Here is a 23,021-nt window from a genome sequence, read left to right on the forward strand (position 1 = left end):
GGCCAGCATGGCCAATATGGTGAAATCCCATCTCTACTAAAAATACACAAGATTAACCAGAGGTGATGGTGCGCACCTGTGGTCCCAGTTATCAGAGCAGCTGAGGCAGGAGAGTTGCTCGAACCCAGGAGGCAGAGGTTGCAGTGAGCAGAGATTGCACCACTGCACTGCCGCCTGGGTGACTGAGACTCAGTCAAAAAAAAAAGGGAAAGACATCTGAAACTTAACATGCATATAATAATATCAGGCCATAAAGCAAGACTCAACAAGTTTTTGTTTGTTCCGTGGTTTTTGTGGGTTTTTTTTTCTTTTGAGACAAGATCTCACTCTGTTGCCCAGGCTGGAGTGCAGTGGCATGATTGTAGCTCATTATAGTCTTGAAGTCCTGGGCTCAACTAATCCTCCCACCTCAGCCTCCTAAGTATCTAGGACTAAACATGTGTGCCACCATCCCTGGCTAATTTTTAATTTTTTTGTAGAGAGGGAGTCTCCCTGTGTTGCCCAGGTTCGTCTTGAGCTCCTGGCCTCAAGGGATCCTCCCACCTCGGCCTCTCAAAGTGCTGGGATTCCAAGTGTGAGCCACTGTACCTGGTTAAGACTCAACAAGTTTTATAATATCATTATTATATATACCATGTTCTCTGACAATAATGCAATTAATCCCTACATTAATAACCTAAAATATACCCTAAGAAAAGCTCCCGTGCTTGGGGAAATTTAAAATCACATTGTAAATAACTCATTGATTAAAGAAGAAATCAGTAGAACCTAGAAAATACACAGGACTAGATAATAATGAAAATACTATGCATAAATACTCATAGGAACACAGCTGGAGCCAAATTTAAGGAAAATATATGGCCCTAAATGCATATATTAGAAAAGAAGTTTGAAAACTAATGAGCTTAGCATACAAATTGCAAGATGAAAAAGACCAGCAAAATAAACCCAAAGAAAGTAGAGGAAGAAAATAATAAAGAACAGAAATTAATGAAATAAAATTTATGATTCTTGGTAAAGACTAATAAAATGAACAAATCTCTAGTAAAATTAACCAAATGAAAAAAATAGTCCAGGCGCGGTGGCTCAAGCCTGTAATCCCAGCACTTTAGGAGGCTGAGACGGGCGGATCACGAGGTCAGAAGATCGAGACCATCCTGGCTAACACGGTGAAACCCCATCTCTACTAAAAAATACAAAAAACTAGCCGGGCGAGGTGGCAGGTGCCTGTAGTCCCAGCTACTGGGGAGGCTGAGGCAGGAGAATGGTGTAAACCCAGGAGGCGGAGCTTGCAGTGAGCTGAGATCCGGCCACTGCACTCCAGCCTGGGCAACAGAGCAAGACTCCCGTCTCAAAAAAAAAAAAAAAAAAGAAGGCAGAAATAAATAATATTAAAAATGAAGAAAGAACATAATTACAGATAGAGCAGAAGTTAAAATAAATACTTTCAATGAATTTATGCTAATATATTTGAAAACTTATACAAAATAATGTATACCTAAAAAGTAACAAAAAGTGACTCAAGAAGTAATAGAAAACATATAGGAACGGTATCCATTAAACTGAATCAGTAGTTACAAAATTTCCCCCAAAGAAAATAGAAAGCCCCAATAACTTTACAATTTCTACTGTATACCCATGATTCAAGTATTTCTTATCTTATACAAGCTCTTCCAGAGAATAGAAAGAGATTTCTGGTTGTTCGTCTAAATATATTTTCCTCTTCTTCCCAGGCAAAAAGTCAGACTACATGATCCAGCTTCTCATACCTTTAGGTGAAGCCATATGACTGAGTTCTAACCAATAGAATTTGAGTGGAAGTGATGTCATAAAAACATTCCACACAGTTTTCTTCATGATCTTTCTCCCTTTGGGCTGACGGGGGTAGAGATGATCCCCAGGGAAACCTTGGAAGCCACATATTGATGTTACCACCATCAGTCAACTGGATCTAATGGACATTTATAGAACATTCAACCCAACAAGCGCAGAATGCATATTCTTTTCAAGTGCACATGATACATTATCTAAGACAGAGAAATCGTTGAAAACTGTCATAACTTCTAAATAACACATTTCTAAATAATCATTACTCTAAAGAGGAAGTTTCAAAGGAAAATAAAAAAATATTTTCAACAAATAAAATGAAAACACAGTAAATCAGGATTTACAGCATGCCACTAAAGCAGTACTTATGGGGTTTAATCTACCATTTTTTTAAAAAAAGGGCAACCTTTTAGCTTTCTGAAATTATGGGTCCATTACTATACTATATATTTCATCACAAACTTATTTGACTTTTTATTCTCGATGAACTACAAATGTATATTCCGTAATCTAATCGCTTATGTGAGTAGTCAGGTAGGCTATGGAACATTTTTTGTTAATTTTGCTTTGCCTTTTTTTTTTTTTGAGACGAAGTCTTGCTCTTGTCGCCAAGGCTGGAGTGCAGTGGCATGATCTTGGCTCACTGCAATCTCTGCCTCCTGGGTTCAAGTGATTCTCCTGCCTCAGCCTCCCAAGTAGCTGGGATTACAGGCACCCACCACCATACCCAGCTATTTTTTGTATTTTTGGTAGAGACAGGGTTTCACCATGTTGGCCAGGCTGGTCTCAAACTCCTTAACTCAGGTGATCTGCCTACCTCGGCCTCCCAAAGTGCTGGGATTACAAGCATGAACCAATGTGCCTGGCTTGCTTATTTTTAAAGTAAATTGAATCCAATGAATTATGTATATCTTTGTTATCAAGCAAAAGAGGCTCACTGCCCAATGTGATTGCAGCAAATACTATGACATTGGGTTTTTGAGAAAAGAAAAAAGAAATGCTTTTTTTTTTTTTTTTTTTTTTTCCCAGATAAGGTCTTGCTCTGTTGCCTAGCCTGGAGTGCAGTGGCTCAATCATGGATCACTTCCACCTCAATCTGCCAGGCTCAAATGATCCTCCCGCCTCCTTCTTCCAAGTAGCTGGGACTTCAGGCATGTGCCATCACACTCAGCTAATTTAAATTTAAAAAATTTTTTTCGGTAGAGATGGGATTTCACTATATTGTCCAGGTTGGTCTCAAACTCCTGAGCACAAGTGATCTTCCCACCTCAGACTCCAAAACTGCTAGGATTTAGAAGCATGAGCCACCACACCCAGCCAAGAAGCTTTTTATTGCAAGTCAACCAACAAAGAGACAGGAGTCCAGCTCAAATCTGTCTCCCTATGCTGGCTTCAAGGCAGTATTTTTATTAGAAAACTTCAGGGGGTGCATTCTGAAATTAGTAGGTGATTGGTGGAAGGAAACGGAGGTCTGGAAAGTCCTCAGGCATGTGTACTTATCTCTTCATGCTTCCTCATGGGTCCCATGTGCAAATTCAGGGAGAGTTAATAAAAAACACATGGTGGAAATTCAGGCTGTAATGTCAGCAAATTCATTCTGCACAAACTCTAATTGGCCATTTTGGTGTCAACTGATTTTAGTCAGTTTTGTTTTCTTACTATTAATAGCAAAGGAAATTTCAGCTTTTCAGCAAGTTGTTTCTTATGTGTCATCCAGGAAACTCAAGAATATCTGCTGTTAGTTTCTTTCTTTTTTTTTTTTTTTTAATTTATTTATTATTATTATACTTTAAGTTGTAGGGTACATGTGCATAACATGCAGGTTTGTTACATATGTATACTTGTGCCATGTTGGTGTGCTGCACCCATCAACTCGTCATCTACATCAGGTATAACTCCCAGTGCAATCCCTCCCCCCGCCCCCCTCCCCATGATAGGCCCCGGTGTGTGATGTTCCCCTTTCTGAGTCCAAGTGATCTCATTGTTCAGTTCCCACCTATGAGTGAGAACATGCGGTGTTTGGTTTTCTGTTCTTGTGATAGTTTGCTAAGAATGATGGTTTCCAGCTGCATCCATGTCTCTACAAAGGACACAAACTCATCCTTTTTTATGGTTGCATAGTATTCCATGGTGTATATGTGCCACATTTTCTTAATCCAATCTGTCACTGATGGACATTTGGGTTGATTCCAAGTCTTTGCTATTGTGAATAGTGCTGCAATAAACATACATGTGCATGTGTCTTTATAGCAGCATAATTTATAATCCTTTGGGTATATACCCAGTAATGGGATGGCTGGGTCATATGGCACATCTAGTTCTAGATCCTTGAGGAATCGCCATACTGTTTTCCATAATGGTTGAACTAGTTTACAATCCCACCAACAGTGTAAAAGTGTTCCTATTTCTCCACATCCTCTCCAGCACCTGTTGTTTCCTGACTTTTTAATGATCGCCATTCTAACTGGTGTGAGATGGTATCTCATTGTGGTTTTGATTTGCATTTCTCTGATGGCCAGTGATGATGAGCATTTTTTCATGTGTCTGTTGGCTGTATGAATGTCTTCTTTTGAGAAATGTCTGTTCATATCCTTTGCCCACTTTTTGATGGGGTGGTTTGTTTTTTTCTTGTAAATTTGTTTGAGTTCTTTGTAGGTTCTGGATATTAGCCCTTTGTCAGATGAGTAGATTGCAAAAATTTTCTCCCATTCTGTAGGTTGCCTGTTCACTCTGATGGTAGTTTCTTTTGCTGTGCAGAAGCTCTTTAGTTTAATGAGATCCCATTTGTCAATTTTGGCTTTTGCTGCCGTTGCTTTTGGTGTTTTAGACATGAAGTCTTTGCCCATGCCTATGTCCTGAATGGTACTACCTAGGTTTTCCTCTAGGATTTTTATGGTATTAGGTCTAACATTTAAGTCTCTAATCCATCTTGAATTAATTTTCGTATAAGGAGTAAGGAAAGGATCCAGTTTCAGCTTTCTACTTATGGCTAGCCAATTTTCCCAGCACCATTTATTAAATAGGGAATCCTTTCCCCATTTCTTGTTTCTCTCAGGTTTGTCAAAGATCAGATGGCTGTAGATGTGTGGTATTATTTCTGAGGACTCTGTTCTGTTCCATTGGTCTATATCTCTGTTTTGGTACCAGTACCATGCTGTTTTGGTTACTGTAGCCTTGTAGTATAGTTTGAAGTCAGGTAGCGTGATGCCTCCAGCTTTGTTCTTTTGACTTAGGATTGTCTTGGAGATACGGGCTCTTTTTTGATTCCATATGAACTTTAAAGCAGTTTTTTCCAATTCTGTGAAGAAACTCATTGGTAGCTTGATGGGGATGGCATTGAATCTATAAATTACCTTGGGCAGTATGGCCATTTTCACGATATTGATTCTTCCTATCCATGAGCATGGTATGTTCTTCCATTTGTTTGTGCCCTCTTTTATTTCACTGAGCAGTGGTTTGTAGATCTCCTTGAAGAGGTCCTTTACATCCCTTGTAAGTTGGATTCCTAGGTATTTTATTCTCTTTGAAGCAATTGTGAATGGAAGTTCATTCCTGATTTGGCTCTCTGTTTGTCTGTTACTGGTGTATAAGAATGCTTGTGATTTTTGCACATTAATTTTGTACCCTGAGACTTTGCTGAAGTTGCTTATCAGCTTAAGGAGATTTTGGGCTGAGACAATGGGGTTTTCTAAATATACAATCATGTCCTCTGCAAACAGGGACAATTTGACTTCTTCTTTTCCTAACTGAATACCCTTGATTTCTTTCTCTTGCCTAATTGCCCTAGCCAGAACTTCCAACACTATGTTGAATAGGAGTGGTGAGAGAGGGCATCCCTGTCTTGTGCCAGTTTTCAAAGGGAATTTTTCCAGTTTTTGCCCATTCAGTATGATATTGGCTGTGGGTTTGTCATAAATAGCTCTTATTATTTTGAGGTACGTTCCATCAATACCGAATTTATTGAGCGTTTTTAGCATGAAGGCTGTTGAATTTTGTCAAAAGCCTTTTCTGCATCTATTGAGATAATCATGTGGTTCTTGTCTTTGGTTCTGTTTATATGCTGGATTATGTTTATTGATTTGCGAATGTTGAACCAGCCTTGCATCCCAGGGATGAAGCCCACTTGATCATGGTGGATAAGCTTTTTGATGTGTTGCTGAATCCGGTTTGCCAGTATTTTATTGAGGATTTTTGCATCGATGTTCATCAGGGATATTGGTCTAAAATTCTCTTTTTTTGTTGTGTCTCTGCCAGGCTTTGGTATCAGGATGATGTTGGCCTCATAAAATGAGTTAGGGAGGATTCCCTCTTTGTCTATTGATTGGAATAGTTTCAGAAGGAATGGTACCAACTCCTCCTTGTACCTCTGGTAGAATTCAGCTGTAAATCCATCTGGTCTTGGACTTTTTTTGGTTGGTAGGCTATTAATTATTGCCTCAATTTCAGAGCCTGCTATTGGTCTATTCAGGGATTCAACTTCTTCCTGGTTTAGTCTTGGAAGAGTGTAAGCATCCAGGAAATTATCCATTTCTTCTAGATTTTCCAGTTTATTTGCATAGAGGTGTTTATAGTATTCTCTGATGGTAGTTTGTATTTCTGTGGGGTCGGTGGTGATATCCCCTTTATCATTTTTAATTGCGTCGATTTGATTCTTCTCTCTTTTCTTCTTTATTAGTCTTGCTAGTGGTCTGTCAATTTTGTTGATCTTTTCAAAAAACCAACTCCTGGATTCATTGATTTTTTGGAGAGTTTTTTGTGTCTCTATCTCCTTCAGTTCTGCTCTGATCTTAGTTATTTCTTGCCTTCTGCTAGCTTTCGAATGTGTTTGCTCTTGCTTCTCTAGTTCTTTTAATTGCGATGTTAGAGTGTCAATTTTAGATCTTTCCTGCTTTCTCTCGTGGGCATTTAGTGCTATAAATTTCCCTCTACACACTGCTTTAAATGTGTCCCAGAGATTCTGGTATGTTGTATCTTTGTTCTCATTGGTTTCAAAGAACATCTTTATTTCTGCCTTCATTTTGTTATGTACCCAGTAGTCATTCAGGAGCAGGTTGTTCGGTTTCCATGTAGTTGAGCGGTTTTGATTGAGTTTCTTAGTCCTGAGTTCTAGTTTGATTGCACTGTGGTCTGAGAGACAGTTTGTTATAATTTCTGTTCTTGTACATTTGCTGAGGAGTGCTTTACTTCCAATTACGTGGTCGATTTTGGAGTAAGTACGATGTGGTGCTGAGAAGAATGTATATTCTGTTGATTTGGGGTGGAGAGTTCTATAGATGTCTATTAGGTCTGCTTGCTGCAGAGATGAGTTCAATTCCTGGATATCCTTGTTAACTTTCTGTCTCATTGATCTGTCTAATGTTGACAGTGGAGTGTTGAAGTCTCCCATTATTATTGTATGGGAGTCTAAGTCTCTTTGTAAGTCTCTAAGGACTTGCTTTATGAATCTGGGTGCTCCTGTATTGGGTGCATATATATTTAGGATAGTTAGCTCTTCCTGTTGAATTGATCCCTTTACCATTATGTAATGGCCTTCTTTGTCTCTTGATCTTTGATGGTTTAAAGTCTGTTTTATCAGAGACTAGTATTGCAACCCCCGCTTTTTTTTTGTTCTCCATTTGCTTGGTAAATCTTCCTCCATCCCTTTATTTTGAGCCTATGTATGTCTCTGCATGTGAGATGGGTCTCCTGAATACAGCAGACTGATGGGTCTTGACTCTTTATCCAGTTTGCCAGTCTGTGTCTTTTAATTGGAGCATTTAGTCCATTTACATTTAAGGTTAAGATTGTTATGTGTGAACTTGATCCTGCCATTATGATATTAACTGGTTATTTTGCTCGTTAGTTGATGCAGTTTCTTCCTAGCCTCGATGGTCTTTACATTTTGGCATGTTTTTGCAATGGCTGGTACCGGTTGTTCCTTTCCATGTTTAGTGCTTCCTTCAGGGTCTCTTGTAAGGCAGGCCTAGTGGTGACAAAATCTCTAAGCATTTGCTTATCTGTAAAGGATTTTATTTCTCCTTCACTTATGGAACTTAGTTTGGCTGGATATGAAATTCTGGGTTTAAAATTCTTTTCTTTAAGAATGTTGAATATTGGCCCCCACTCTCTTCTGGCTTGTAGAGTTTCTGCCAAGAGATCTGCTGTTAGTCTGATGGGCTTCCCTTTGTGGGTAACCCGACCTTTCTCTCTGGCTGCCCTTAAGATTTTTTCCTTCATTTCAACTTTGGTGAATTATGGCAATTATGTGTCTTGGAGTTGCTCTTCTCGAGGAGTATCTTTGTGGCGTTCTCTGTATTTCCTGGATTTGAATGTTGGCCTGCCCTACTAGGTTGGGGAAGTTCTCCTGGATGATATCCTGAAGAGTGTTTTCCAACTTGGTTCCATTTTCCCCCTCACTTTCAGGCACCCCAATCAGACGTAGATTTGGTCTTTTTACATAATCCCATACTTCTTGCAGGCTTTGTTCATTTCTTTTTCTTCTTTTTTCTTTTGGTTTCTCTTCTCGCTTCATTTCATTCATTTGATCCTCAATCGCAGATACTCTTTCTTCCAGTTGATCGAGTCGGTTACTGAAGCTTGTGCATTTGTCACGTATTTCTCGTGTCATGGTTTTCATCTCTTTCATTTCGTTTATGACCTTCTCTGCATTAATTACTCTAGCCATCAATTCTTCCACTTTTTTTTCAAGATTTTTAGTTTCTTTGCGCTGGGTACGTAATTCCTCCTTTAGCTCTGAGAAATTTGATGGACTGAAGCCTTCTTTTCTCATCTCGTCAAAGTCATTCTCCGTCCAGCTTTGATCCATTGCTGGCGATGAGCTGCGCTCCTCAGTTGAAAATGCAGAAATCACCGGTCTTCTGTGTCGCTCGCGCTGGGAGTTGGAGACTGGAGCTGTTCCTATTCGGCCATCTTGCTCCGCCCCCCTGCTGTTAGTTTCTTTAAGTCTTTGGAGTAGGGTTTCATCTGCAGTCAGCTTATTTGACATTTTATTCTCGAAGATCTCAAAATGTACTGCAGTTATTCTAAACCTCTGCTTTTTGCTCAAGCTTTCAATTCTATCTACCACTATCCTTAATTTCAGATGACCTCTCACATCTTATGCTATCAAAGCGTTTCTTCCCACATTTAAAAGTGTTATAAACCTTATGATTACAGTGATTGCAGAAAATTTCAACGTTACATAAAGCAAGGTGATTTTTCAACCTTCCTTCTTAAATTTCTTCTTAAATTAGTTGGATCAGCTTTTGCATAAACTGACAAGAAACATTACTATATTTGCTGTAATATTTTTATTGAGGATGGCTTTTTCCACATCCCTAAATAATGGTCATTATTCCCAAATAGTCCCTAAATAAAATGCTATGAGAAATTATTTTTTTTTCTTTCTATCAAGGATAACAATGTAGCTGATCTGTGTCCTTTCATATTTACTTTATATTTTTATTGATTCATAGTAGATGTGTATTTACAGGGTACATGTGATAATTTGATATAATAGAATCAAATCAGGGTAATTGGGATATCGATCATCTTAAATTTATATATTTTATTTTATTTTATTTTATTTTTTTGAGACAGAGTCTTGCTCTGTCACCCAGTCTGGAGTGCAGTGGTGCAATCATAGCTCACTGCAGCCTTGACCTCCTACCCAGCCTCACAGGATCCTCCCACCTCAGCCTCCTGAGTAGCTGGGACTGCAGGTGTGCACCACCACACCCAGCTAATTAAAAAAAGAATTTTTTTTTTTTTGTAGAGACAGGATTTCACTATGTTGCCCAAGCTGGTCTTGAATTCTTGGGTTTAAGTGATCCTCCTGCCTCTGCTTCCCAAAATGTTGGGATTACAGATGTGAGCCACTGCACCTGGCTATATCTTTCTTTTTTTTTTTTTTTTGAGACGGGGTCTCGCTCTGTCACCCAGGCTGGAGTGCAGTGGTGCAATCTTGGCTCACTGCAAGCTCCACTTCTCGGGTTCACGCCATTCCTCCTGCTTTGGCCTCCTGAGTAGGTGGGACTACAGGCGCCCACTACCTCGCCTGGCTAATTTTTTGTGTATTTAATAGAGACAAGTTTCATCGTGTTAGCCAGGATGGTCTCGAACTCCTGACCTCGTGATCCGCCCGCCTTGGCCTCCCAAAGTGCTGGGATTACAGGTGTAAGCCACTGCGCCCAGCCAGCTATATCTTTTCTGTATGCTAGTAACATTCAAATTGTTCTCTTCTAGTTATTTTGAAATGCATAATAGATTAATATTAACTACAGTCACCCTGCTGATCTATCAAATACCAGGTTTTATTTTTCCTATCTAACTGTATGTTTGTATCCATTAACCAACTCCCTCCCCGCACTCTTCCTAGCCTTTGGTAACCACCAATCTACTATCTTCATGAGATCCCCCGTTTTATTTATAATTTTATGGATACGTAATTGTTGTACATATTTATGGAGTACATGTGATATTTTGATACAAGCACACAATGTATAATGACAAAACCAGGATAATTGGAATAAACATCCCCTCAAACATTTATTATTTCTCTGTGTTAGGAGAGATCCATTTTTTAGGCTCCCACATATAAGTGAGAACATGAAGTATTTATATTTCTGTGTTGGGCTTATTTCATGTAACCATGACCCCCAGTTTCATCATGTTCCTGCAAATGGCAGAATTTCATTCTTTTCTATGACTTAATAATATAATAATATTCCTTTGTGTATATACATCACATTTTTTTTCTTTCTCTCTCTCTCTCTTTTTTATTTTTTTTGAGATGGAATCTTGCTCTGTCACCCAGACTGGAGTGTGGTGGTATGATCTTGGCTCACTGCAACCTCTGCCTTCCAGGTTCAAGCGATTCTCCTGCCTCAGCCTCTGAACTAGCTGGGATTACAGGCATGTCCCACCATGCCTGGCTAATTTTTTGTATTTTTAGTAGAGATGGGGTTTCACCATGTGAAACCTGTTGACCAGGCTGGTCTCAAACTCATGACCTCGGGTGATCTGCCCACCTTGGCCTCTCAAAGCGCTGGTATTACAGATGTGAGCCACCGCTCCTGGCCACCACATTTTTCTTTCAAATTGACAAATAATTGTACGTATTCACAGGGTACATAGTGATATTTCATACATATATAGTGACCAGATCAGGGTAGTTAGCACACATATATAGTGACCAGATTAGGGTAATTATTTGTGTTGTGAACATTCAGCATCCACCTTCTAGCTATTTCAAACTATAATTCTCCTACAGTGGTATAGAACACTAGAATTTATTCCTCCTATCTAGCTGTTATTTTGTATCCTTTAACAAATCTGTCCTTATCCTCTCTTCCCCTTAAACTTCCCAGTCTCTAGTATTCTCTGTTCTACTTTTTACTTCTATGAGGTCAACTTTATTTTAACTTCCGTATATGAGTAAGAACATATAATTTTTGTCTTTCTGTGCCCGGCTTATTTCACTTAACATAATGTCCTCCAGTTCTATCCATCTTGTTATGAATGATAGAATTTCATTCTTTTTGTGGCTGAAAAATTTCCTTTTTTTTGGAGACAGAGTCTCTGTCTCCCAGCCTGAGTGCAATGGCACAATCTCAGCTCACTGCAACCTCCGCCTCCTGGGTTCAAGCAATTCTCCTGCCTCAGCCTCCCGAGTAGCTGGGATTACAAGTGCCAGCCACCACACCTGGCTAATTTTTGTATTTTCAGTTTCACCATTTTGGCCAGGCTGATATCGAACTCCTGACCTCAAGTGATCCTCCCACCTTGGCCTCCCAAAGTGCTGGGATTATAGGCATGAGCCACCATGCCTGGCCACCACATTTTCTTTATCCATTCATCTGTTGCTGGACACCTTGGTTGATTCCATATCTTCGCTATTGTGAATAGTGCTACAATAAACACAGGGGTGCAGATGTCACTCTGATATACTGATTTCCTTTCTTTTGGATAAATGCCCAGTAGTGGGATTGCTGGATCATGTGGTAGTTCCATTTGTAGTTTTTTGAGGAACCTCCATTCTGTTCTCCATAGTGATTGTACTAGTTTATATTCTAATGAACAGTATATGAGTTCCCTTTTCTCTGCATCCTCACCAACCTTTGCTATTTTTGTCTTTTTTATAATAACTATCTTTACTGGGATGAAATGACAGTTCATTGTGATTTTTCCTTGCAGATAGCTGGTGATAAGTAATGTTGAGCATTTGAACATATATTTATTGACTATTTGGATGTCTTCTTTTGAGAAATATCTGTTCAGATCATTTGCCCTTTTTTAATCAAATTGTTTTTTTCTCATTTTACTGTCTGTGTCTTGAAAAGTTGATGTAGTTACTATTTTTGATAAGTTCATGTTTCAGTCTTTCTACTGAAGATATTAGTAGTTTACACACCAAAATCACAGCGTGGTAATAGTCTGTGTTTTTCTGTGTACTTACTGTTACCAGTGAGTTTCGTACCTTCAGATGATTTCTTATTGCTCATCAACATTCTTTTCTTTCAGATTGAAGAACTCCTTTTAGCATTTTTTATATGACAGGTCTGGTGTTGATGAAATCCCCCCTCAACTTTTGTCTATCTGGGAAAGTCTTTTTATCCTTCACGTCTGAAGGACATTTTTACGGGATACACTATTATTAGAATAAACTTTTTTTTTTACCTTCACATCTTTAAATATGTCACGCATTCTCTCCTGCCCTGTAAGGTTTCCACTGAAAAGTCTCCTGCCAGACCTATTGGAACTCCATTTCATGTTATTTCTTTCTTTTCTATTGCTGCTTTTAGAATCCTTTCTCTATCCTTGACCTTTGGGAGTTTGATTATTAAATGTCTTAAGGCAGTCTTCTTTGGGTTAAATCTGCTTGGAGTTCTATAACTTTCTTGTATTTGAATATTGATATCTTTCTCTAGATTTGGGAAGTTCTCTGTTATTATCCATTTCAATAAACTTTCTACCCCTATCTGTCTCCTCTTTAAGACTAAAACCTCTTAGGTTTGCCCTTTGGAGGATATTTTCTAAAACTTGTGGGTGTACTTCTTTCTTTTTTATTCTTTTTTCTTTCTTTCTCCTCTGTCTGTTTTCAAATAGCCTATCTTCAAGCTCACTAATTATTTCCTCTGCTTGATCAATTCTGCTGGTAGAAGACTCTGATGCATTCTTCAGTATGTCAATTGCATTTTCAACTCCAGAATTTCTTCTTGATTCTTTTTTATTCTTTCAATCTCTTTGTTAAATTTATCTGATAGGATTCTGAATTTCTTCTCTGTATTATCTTGAATTTCATTGAATTTCCTCAGACAGCTATTTTGAATTCTCTGTGTAAAAGGTCACATCTCTCTCTCTCTCCAGGAATGGTCCCTGGTGCCTTAGTTCGTTTGGTGAAGTCGCATTTTCTTGGATGGTCTTGATGCCTATGGATGTTTGTTGGTGTCTGAGCATTGAAGAGTTAAGTATTTTTTGTAGTCTTTGCAGTCTGGGCTTGTTTGTACCTGCCCTTTTTAGTAAGACTTCTCAAATATTTGAAGGGACTTGGGTGTTATCATCTAAGTTTTTGGTCATGGAGCCATATTTGCATTAGGGGGCACCCCAAGCTGAGTAACGCTACGGCTCTTACAGACTCCTAGAAGTACTGCCTTGGTGGTCTTGGATAAGACCAGGAAGAACTCTTTGGATTACAAGGCAGAGACTCTTGTTCCCTTCCTTTACTTTCTGTCAAACAAATGGAATATTGCTGTGTGTGCTGAGATGCCTACAGCTGGGAGAGCCACTGGGACTGTGCTGGTTCAAACCTGAAGTTAGCATGGTACTGGGTCTCACCCAAAGTCTGTGGTAATCACTGGCTACCACCTATGTTCACTCAAGGCCTTAGGGCTCTACAATCAGCAGGTGGCAAAGTCAGCCAGGCGTGCAACCTTCCCTTCAGGGCAGCCAGTTCCCCCTGACCCCAGGTGGGCCCAGAGATGTCATCTGAGAGCCTGAAGTCAGAAACCTTAGGAAGCTACCTGGTGCTCTATTTTACTGCAGTTGAACTGGCACCCTGGCCACAAGACAAAGTCTTCCCCACTCTTCTCTCCCCTTTCCACAAGCAGAGAAGTCTCTCCCCATGACCATCACTACCCTAGACCCATGGTAAGTACTGCCTGGTTACCTCTGATATTCACTCAAGACCCAAGGGCTCTCCAGTCAACTTGTGGTACATGTTGCCAGGCCTGGGACTCTCCCTTCAGGGCAATGGGCTCCTCTGTGGTCCAGGGCAGGTCCAGAAATGCTGTCCAAGAGCTAAGGCCTGAAATCAGGGACCCCAAGAGCCTGCTTGGTGCTCTACCCCACTGTGGCCAAGCTGGTACCTAAGCTGCAAGACCAAGTCCCCTTTACTCTTCCCTCTCCTTTTCTCTAGCAGAAGAAGGCTCTCCCCATAGCCATCACAGATGTGAATGTGCTGGGTTACACCTAAAGCCAGCATGTCTCTGAGTCTCACCTAAGGCCCATGGCAAGTACTGCCTGAGTATTGCTGCTGGTTATTCAGGGCCCAAGCGCTCCTGGGTCAGCAGGTGATGAATTCTGCCAGGGATAGGTCCTTCCCTTCCAGGAACTGGGTTCCCTTCTAGCTCAGGGTGTGTCTAGAAGTGTCATCCAGGAGCTAGGGCCTGGAATGCCAGCCTCAGGACTCTGCCTGGTGCAATATCCCATGTGGCTGATCTGGTATTCAAGTTGCAAGACAAACTCTATTTTACTTTTCCCTCTCCTCTCCTCAAGCAGAGGGAAGGAGTCTTTTTTGTAGCTGCGAGCTGTGCTGCCCGGGGATGGAAGAGGGGTGTGCCTTGGTTGCCTTGGCTGGTGTCTCACTAGGTTACTTGCCCCCAAGTCCACTGGTTTCAAGCTCAGCACAGCAGCAGGACTTGCTGAGAAATTGCAGTCCTTGTGGCCTAGACTGCCTTTCAAGTTTAGTTAGGGCCCTAGAACATTTTAGCCCATGGTGGCAAAGCTTGCTGGAACTTAAGTTCTGACAATGGTTCTATTGGCGTGGGCAATTCTCCTCTGGCTATGGCTGGTCTAAATGCTCCCTCCATGGGCTCCGTCTGAGTTCTGCCTGGTATTGCTTTCTGCTGAGTTCCAGTGCAAAGTCCCACAATCACTACACTTTTCCTCTTCCAAGCACACAGATTCTCTCTCTGCACCACATAGCTGCTGTGGGGGATGAGGAAGGGGTGGCACTGGCATTTCAAAATGCTTTCCTACCTCTTCAGTGCCTCTTTCAGTGATATGAACTTAAAACCAAGTACTGTGATTGTTCATCTGATTATTGGTTTTTATAAAGGTGCTTTTTTGTGTGGATAGTTGTTCAATTGTAGATTGAACCATTGTTCAATTGTTGTGGATAGTTGCTGGAAGGACAATCAATTAAGCCTTCTATTTGTCCATCTTGCTCTGCCTCCACCCCCAAAGTGTTTTAATTTCCTCCTTAATTTCTTCAGTGGCCCATTGGTCATTTGGGAGCATGTTGTTTAATTTCCATGTGTTGTGTAGTTTCTCGTGTTCCTCTTGTTACTGACTTCTAGTTTCATTTCATTGTGGTAAAAAAAGATACTTGACATTATTTCTACTTTTTTTCAATTTGTTGAGGCTTGTTTTATGGCCTAATATATGGTCTATTCTGTAGAATGTTCCATGTGCTGATGGAAAAAAAAAGTGTATTCTGCAGTAGTTGAGTGAAATGGACTGTAAATGTTCATTCTATTTTGTCTAGTGTAGAGTTTAACCTCAAGGTTTCTTTGTTGATTTTTTGTGGGAGGATGATCTGTCCATTACTGAGAGTGGGCTATTGAAATAACCTACTATTATTGTATTACAATCTATCTCTTCCTTTCAATTATTAAAGTTTGCTTTGTATACTTGGGTGCTCCAGCGGTGGTGCATAAATATTTATAATCATAATAACCTTTTGCTGAATTGACTCCTTTATCATTATATAGTGACCATCTTATTCTCTTTTTATAGTCTTGATGTGTAGTTCATTTTATCTGATATAAGTTTAGCTACTCCTGCTCTTTTTTGCTTTCCACTTGCATGGAATAACATTGTTCACTTCTTTACTTTCAGTCTATGTGTATTTTGATGGGTGAGGTGGGTTTCTTGCAAGCAGTACACAACTGGGTCTTTTTTCTTTATACGCTCGTGTACTTTGTGACTTTTAATTAAAGAATAGAATGATTTACATTCAGTGTTATTATTGATAAGTAAGGACTTACTCCTGCCATTTTGTTGATGGTTTCCTGGTTGTTTTGTAACTCTTCTCTTTTTTCTTCCCATCTTCCTTTGTGGTTAAGTGGTTTTTACTAGTAGTATCTTTTAACTCATGGCATCTTATTTTTACTGTATCTATTATAAGTTTTTTTGCATAATGGTTATCATGAGGGTTACAAAAATCTTATAAATATAACTAGTTATTTTAAAGAGATGACAACTTATCTTAGATCACAAAAAATAGAAACAAAGGATAAACTAAAAAAACTCTGTATCTCAACTCCACCCCACACACACATTTTGTTGCCTCAATTTACATATTTTTATATTGTCTATATGTTAACAGGTTGCTATAGCTATTGTTGTTTTTGATATATTTGTTTTTTAGGTTTCATACTAGAGGTAGGCATGGATTGCACACCACAATTATGATGTCAAAATATTCTGTGGTTTTCCTTATAATTAATTTTACTAGTGGGTTTTATACTTCCAAATGTTTTCTTTTTGCACATTAGTGTTTTGTTCTTTCATACTGAAAAACTCTATGACTTCTTGTAAGACAGGACTGGTGGTGGTAAATTCTCTCAGCTTTTGTTTGTCATGGAAAGACTATCTTTCCTTGCTGAATACAGTATTCTTGAATGGCAGTTCTTTTCTTTCAGCTCTTTGAACTCCTGGTCTCAAGCAATCCTCCTACCTCATACTCCCAAGGCACTGGGATTACAAGCGTGAGCCCTCATGCCAAGCTTTATTTCAGCATCTTTAAAAAATTGTCCTTTTGTTTTATTAATATGGTATATTACATTAATTGTTTTTAACAACTTTATTGAAGGATAATTAGTACACCCCACACACCTGTTTAGTGTATACTATTTGAGTCTGGATTTGTGCATATACTTGTGATACTCCCATCATAATCAGGATAACAAACTTATCCATGTTAAGTGTTTTTACCATAAGTAACACACACACACACACACACTCACACACACACACACACACACACGAAGAAACTCCGGAAGTGATGTACATGGACAGATAAGCTAATAGTTTATTACATGTTAGACAAACTGTGTATTTGTTCATACTATCACACTTAGTAATAGTGTATAATCCTTTTTATATGTTTTGTATTCAGTTTGCTAGTATTATCTTGAATATTTCTTTGTGGACATTTAAGAGAGATATGTTCTGTAGTTTTCTTTTCTTGTACTGCTTTTGTTTGGCTGTCAACTTATAGTAATCCTGGCCTAGTAGAATTAATGAGAAAGTGTTCCCTCCTCTTCTGTCTTTTGTAAAAGTATTTGTGAATTATTATTTTTAATTCTTCATGAAAAATTGGCAGAGTATTGCTGCTGGTTATTCAGGGCCCAAGCGCTCCTGGGTCAGCAGGTGATGAATTCTGCCAGGGATGGGTCCTTCCCTTCTCTAAAATAGAGTTTGTCTTGCAACTTGAATACCAGATCAGCCACATGGGATATTGCACCAGGCAGAGTCCTGAGGCTGGCATTCCAGGCCCTAGCTCCTGGATGACATTTCTAGACACACCTTAGGGTGCTTTCTAAGGGTGCATTTGTTTTTTTGTGTTTTTATTTTTGTTTTTTTGTTTGTTGGTTTTTTTTGAGACGGAGTCTCACTCTGTCGCCCAGGCTGGAGTGCAGTGGCACAATCTTGGCTCATTGCAAGCTCCACCTCGCGGGTTCATGTGATTCTCCTGCCTCAGCCTCCCCAGCAGCTGGGACTACAGGCGCATGCTGCCACGCCTGGCTAATTTTTTGTATTTTTAGTAGAGATGGGGTTTCACCATGTTAGCCAGGGTGGTCTTGATCTCCTGACTTCATAATCCACCTGCCTCGGCTCTTCAAAGTGCTGGGATTACAGGCGTGAGCCACCGCGCCCGGCTGGCAGGGTGCATTTGTGATACCTCTTGGATCTGGGATATGCTTTGTAAAAGTTTTAAAAATCAATTTAATATCTTTACTTTTTATAGATTTATTGATGTCTTCTATTCCCTCCTGATTTTTTTTTTCAGTCATTTTTATCTTTATATAAGTTTGCTTATAACTTGTAGTGTTCCAAGTTTCTCTCATTGTCATGGTAGTTGATATACAAAAATAATGTGGGGGAATGAGTCAATCGACAAATACCCTATGTCTAAGGGTCCTCTGATATAGGAGAGAGAAAACGACTATAACTGCTGTAGCTCCCTACCCCTCAGACTTACTGTATGAGACAAATGAGATATTGAATCTAAAGTAAATTAAGAAATTATGCCATTTGATTTTGAGTTTTATCAAAATAGTAGACTGAGCCTACATCTTCTTTTGTATCAAAGTTTAGTAACATAAAAAATGCAGCTTGTAATTAGAAAAATACAAAATAATATTATAAGTGAGGGATTGTATCAATGGTCAACAATTTCATGAACCATAGTGGTTAATATTTGTACAGCACATAGAATACACTTTTATTGTGTTCATATATTTATTATATACCAAAACAGTTGATTTTGTGATAACGTCACCTAACATAATTTCAAATGTGCCAATTTATCCTTCTTTTCAATTAATCTTTGTAGGATATATTCAAAACTATAATGTATTAAGAATACAGGTTTAAGTCGTTTGGGAAAATGCATAATACATTCTTTCAGCATCTTGAAAATGTAGTCCCACTCCCTACTGTCCTGCATAGTTTCCACTGAGAAGTCTCCTGACAGACAACTTGGAGTTCTTTTATGTTATTTGCTTCTTTTCTGTTGTTACTTTTAGGATCCTCTCTTTGTCCTTGAACTTTCAAAGTTTGATTATTATATGCCTTGGGTTCATCCTATTTGGGTCAAGTCTCTCTGGTGTTCTTTGACCTTCCTGTATATCTTTTATATCTTTCTCAAATTTGGGAAAGTTTTCTGTTACTATTTCTTTGAGTAAGCTTTCTACTCCTTGCTCTTGCTCAACTCCCCTTGAACACCAATAACTCTTAGATTTTGTCTTTTGAGGTAACTTTCTATATATCTTCTAAGTAATCTTCACTCCTTTTCATTCTTTTTCCTCCTCCAATTGTATAATTTCAAATACTCTGTCTTCTTGCTTTATTTTTATTTTTATTTTTTCTTTGCGACAGGGTTTCACTCTTCTAGCTCAGGCTGAAGTGCAATGGCACGATATTGGCTCACTGCAACCTCTACCTCCTGAATTCAAGAGATTCTCCTGCCTCAGCCTCCTGGGTAGCTGAGATTACAGACACCTACAGGCACCAACCACCATGCCTGGCTAGTTTTGTATTTTCAGTAAAGACGGAATTTCACCATGTAGGCCAGGCTGGTTTCGAATTCCCGACCTCAGGTGATCCACCTGCCTCAGCCTCCCAAAGTGCTGGGATTACAGGCATGAGACACGACACCCGGCTATGTCTTCCTGCTTCTTTTTTTTTTTTTTTTTGAGATAGAGTCTTGCTCTGTCACCCAGGCTGGAGTACAATGGCATGATCATGGCTCACTGCAACCTCCGCCTCCTAGGTTCAAATAATTCTCCTGCCTCAGCCTCCCAAGTAGCTGGGATTACAGGTGTATGCCATCATACCCAGCGAATTTTTATATTTTTAGTAGAGACAGGGTTTCACCATGTTGGTCAGGCTGTTCTCGAATTCCTGACCTCAAGTGATCCATCTGCCTCAGCCTCCCAAAGTGCTGGGATTACAGGCATGAGCAACCGTGCCTGGCCTCTTCTTCCTTTTTTATTCTTCCCTCTGCTTGATCCATTCTGCTGCTGAGAGGCTCTAATGAATTTTTCACTTCTGCCAATGTATTTCTTAATTCCAAGATTTGCTTGATTTAAAAAAAAATATTTCAATATCTTAGTTAAATTTTTTATAAATTTCTGAATTGTTTTTCAGTGTCATCTTGGAGGTCACTGAGTTTCCTCAAAACTGCTGCTCTGAATAATCGGTCAGAGACCTCACATTTTGTCATCTTGTTAGGATCAGTCCCTGGTTCCTTGCTGTGTTCATTTGGGGAGATCTCTGTTGGCTGATTTCTCTTATGGATGTCTGTCTGTCTTTGCACTGAAAGATTATTTATTCCAGTAATTTGTATCTCACTTGTTTTGATTTTTATTGGGTATGTTTGCTTAGAGATTCTTAGGAATTTACCTGTTGAATTGTTTACTTTTTAAAATGTCAGGTCTTGAAGAAATCATCTAATAACCAAGTAGAAGTTGCAAAGGATGCTGCAATAGAATGCATATATTCTTATCCTATCATCAATAGAAATATCTGAATTGTCAAGATAAAAGACACACTATATACATGTGTCACCAATTGATATGATTTGAGTATATGTTCCCACCAAATCTCATGTTGAATTGTAATCTCCAGTGTTGGAGATGGGACCTGTGGGAGGTGTTTAGATCATGGGGGCAGATCCCTTATGGCTTGGTGCTGTCTTCATGATATTGAGTTCTTGTTTTGTTGTAATGTGTGCCCCCCAACTCTCTCTTGCTCCTGCTTTCACCATGTGATGTGCCTGTTCCCCCTTCACCTTCCGCCATGAGTAAAAGCTCTCTCCCTAGAAGCTGAGCAGATGCCAGGACCATGCTTGTATAGCCTGCAGAACTATGAGCCAGTTAAACCTCTTTTCTTTAAAAATTGCCCAGTCTCAGATATTTCTTTATGGCAATGCAAGAACAGCTATTGGCCGGGCGCGGTGGCTCACGCCTGTAATCCCAGCGCTTTGGGAGGCCGAGGTGGGCGGATCACAAGGTCAGGAGATCGAGACCACGGTGAAACCCCGTCTCTACTAAAAATACAAAAAATTAGCCGGACGCGGTTGTGGGCGCCTGTAGTCCCAGCTACTCGGGAGGCTGAGGCAGGAGAATGGCGTGAACCCAGGAAGCGGAGCTTGCAGTGAGCCGAGATCGCGCCACTGCACTCCAGCCTGGGCGACAGAGCGAGACTCCGTCTCAAAAAAAAAAAAAAAAAAAAAAAAAAAAAAAAAAGAACAGCTATTATACCAATTCAATCACTAAGGACATTTTTATTTTCTATTTATTTTTTATTTTTATTTTTTTGAGACGGAGTCTCGCTCTGTCGCCCAGGCTGGAGTGCAGTGGCGCGATCTGGGCTCACTGCAAGCTCTGCCTCCCTGTTCACGCCATTCTCCTGCCTCAACCTCCTGTGTAGCTGGTACTACAGGTGCCTGCCACCATGCCCAGCTAATTTTTTTTTTTCATTTTTTTTATTTTTATTTTTAGTAGAGAGGAGGTTTCACCGTGTTAGCCAGGATGGTCTCGATCTCCTGACCTCATGATCCGCCCGTCTCAGCCTCCCAAAGTGCTGGGATTACAGGCGTGGGCCACTGTGCCCGGCCAACTAAGGGCATTTTTAAAATGGTGTTAGTATTATTTAAAGATGCTGAAATAGATGTTGAATTATGTAAGTACATTTTGATGCCACTAGAGAATGAGAGAAGTCTGCTGACCTTCACACCAAGGTAGTCTTCCAATTTTATCCCTCAAGTTTCCTCTGAATTTTCCTAGGTTCTCTTCACTGTAACTCTTCTTCCAAAAGTTCAGTAGGTCATAAGCCAGAAGACAAATGTGCATCACTGTCTAAGAAAAGTATGTATTAGTTTCCCTGACTTGAATTAGGAAGATGTGATGTCACTAAGGCCATTGTTTGCTTTTCTTCATGCAGTTGCAGCATCCTCTGCTGGGCATTATACTTTACAGTTTTTAAGAAAGGCTTTTAGAGCTTTTGAGGAATAGCTTTTATAGTTTTTGGTATAGTAATAAAATATATAGTGCTTCATTATTTTCATTAAGGTATTAATGTCACAAAGCATCATTTAGTGCTTATTGTAAGATTTAAATGTATGTAAGAGAAATGCAATTATACAAGTACAAATAATATTAACACTACCACTAATAAGTGATAATATGTTATTCTGAAAACTCTTCAACTTAAAAAAAAGTTTTTAGAGTTGGGGTCTGACTCTGTTGCCCAAGCTAGAGTACAGTGGCATAATCATAACTCACTGCAGCCTTGAACCCCTGGGCTCAAGTGATCCTCTTTCCTCAGCCTCCCTAAGTTTAGCTGGGACTACAGATGCATGTCTTCATGCTCAAGTAATTTTTAATTTTTTTTTGTTTGTTATTTTTTAGAGGTGGGGTCACACTATTTTGTCCAGACTGGCCTAGAACTCTTGGCCTCAAGTGATCCTCCCACCTCAGCCTCCCAAGTCAGTGGGATTACAGGCGTAAGCCACCATGCATAGGTTCAATTAAAATTTTAAGAGGAGGACATTAGCTAGATTGTTGACTAGAAGTTCCTGTGCTTATCTCCTTCACAAAGACTGCCAAAGAAATGAATAAACAATTATATTTTGAGGAAAATAACTGAAGGAGAAAACAGAAATATATCAAAGGAGTAGTATAGGCTGGCACAGTGGCTCACCCCTGTAATCCCAGCACTTTGGGAAGCCAAGGCAGCCGATCACGTGAGGTCAGGAGTTCACGACCAGACTGGCCAACATGGTGAAACCCTATCTCTACTAAAAATACAAAAATTAGCTGGGCATGGTGGTGCACACCCATAAACCCAGCTATTTGGGTGGCTGAAGCACAAGAATCACTCAAACCTGGGAGATGGAGGTTGCAGTGAGCAGAGATCACAGCACAGCACTCCAGCCTAGGCGACACAGTGAATGAGACTCCGTGTTAAAAAGAAAAAAAAGTACTAGTATAAACTCTGAAGAGCATAGAAACCCAGGATAGTTACATAGAGAAAAGAAGGAAGCAGCTCACATCCTACCCCATCCATACTCCAGTCAGGACCAACTCAGAACCGGGATGAAGTTTTCAGTGAAGGGAAAAGGTAAGCAAGAGGAACCCAGCAGCCGTCATCACCACTGAGGTAACTACAGTCCTCACCACTGGGAAATCCTGTATTCCTCAAAG

At 39.8% G+C, this 23,021-nt stretch overlaps 1 protein-coding gene across 4 annotated transcripts in view; it reads right to left on the reverse strand.

Annotated features, from left to right (window-relative positions):
- The window catches only part of C1H1orf185 (chromosome 1 C1orf185 homolog), a 68,788-nt gene extending 47,090 nt beyond the window's left edge, over positions 1-21,698 (reverse strand). Inside the window, exon 1 of one of the 4 annotated variants that reach the window (XM_011764163.3) lies at positions 21,545-21,698. In XM_011764163.3, the coding sequence (XP_011762465.1) occupies positions 21,545-21,668 (124 nt within the window). In that variant the 5' untranslated portion in view covers positions 21,669-21,698. The other 3 variants (XM_011764164.3, XM_011764165.3, XM_071093126.1) reach the window with 3 other exon arrangements.
- Between the last annotated feature and the right edge of the window lie 1,323 nt (positions 21,699-23,021).

Source organism: Macaca nemestrina, chromosome 1 (assembly GCF_043159975.1).
Source record: "Macaca nemestrina isolate mMacNem1 chromosome 1, mMacNem.hap1, whole genome shotgun sequence".
Lineage (NCBI taxonomy): Eukaryota > Metazoa > Chordata > Mammalia > Primates > Cercopithecidae > Macaca > Macaca nemestrina.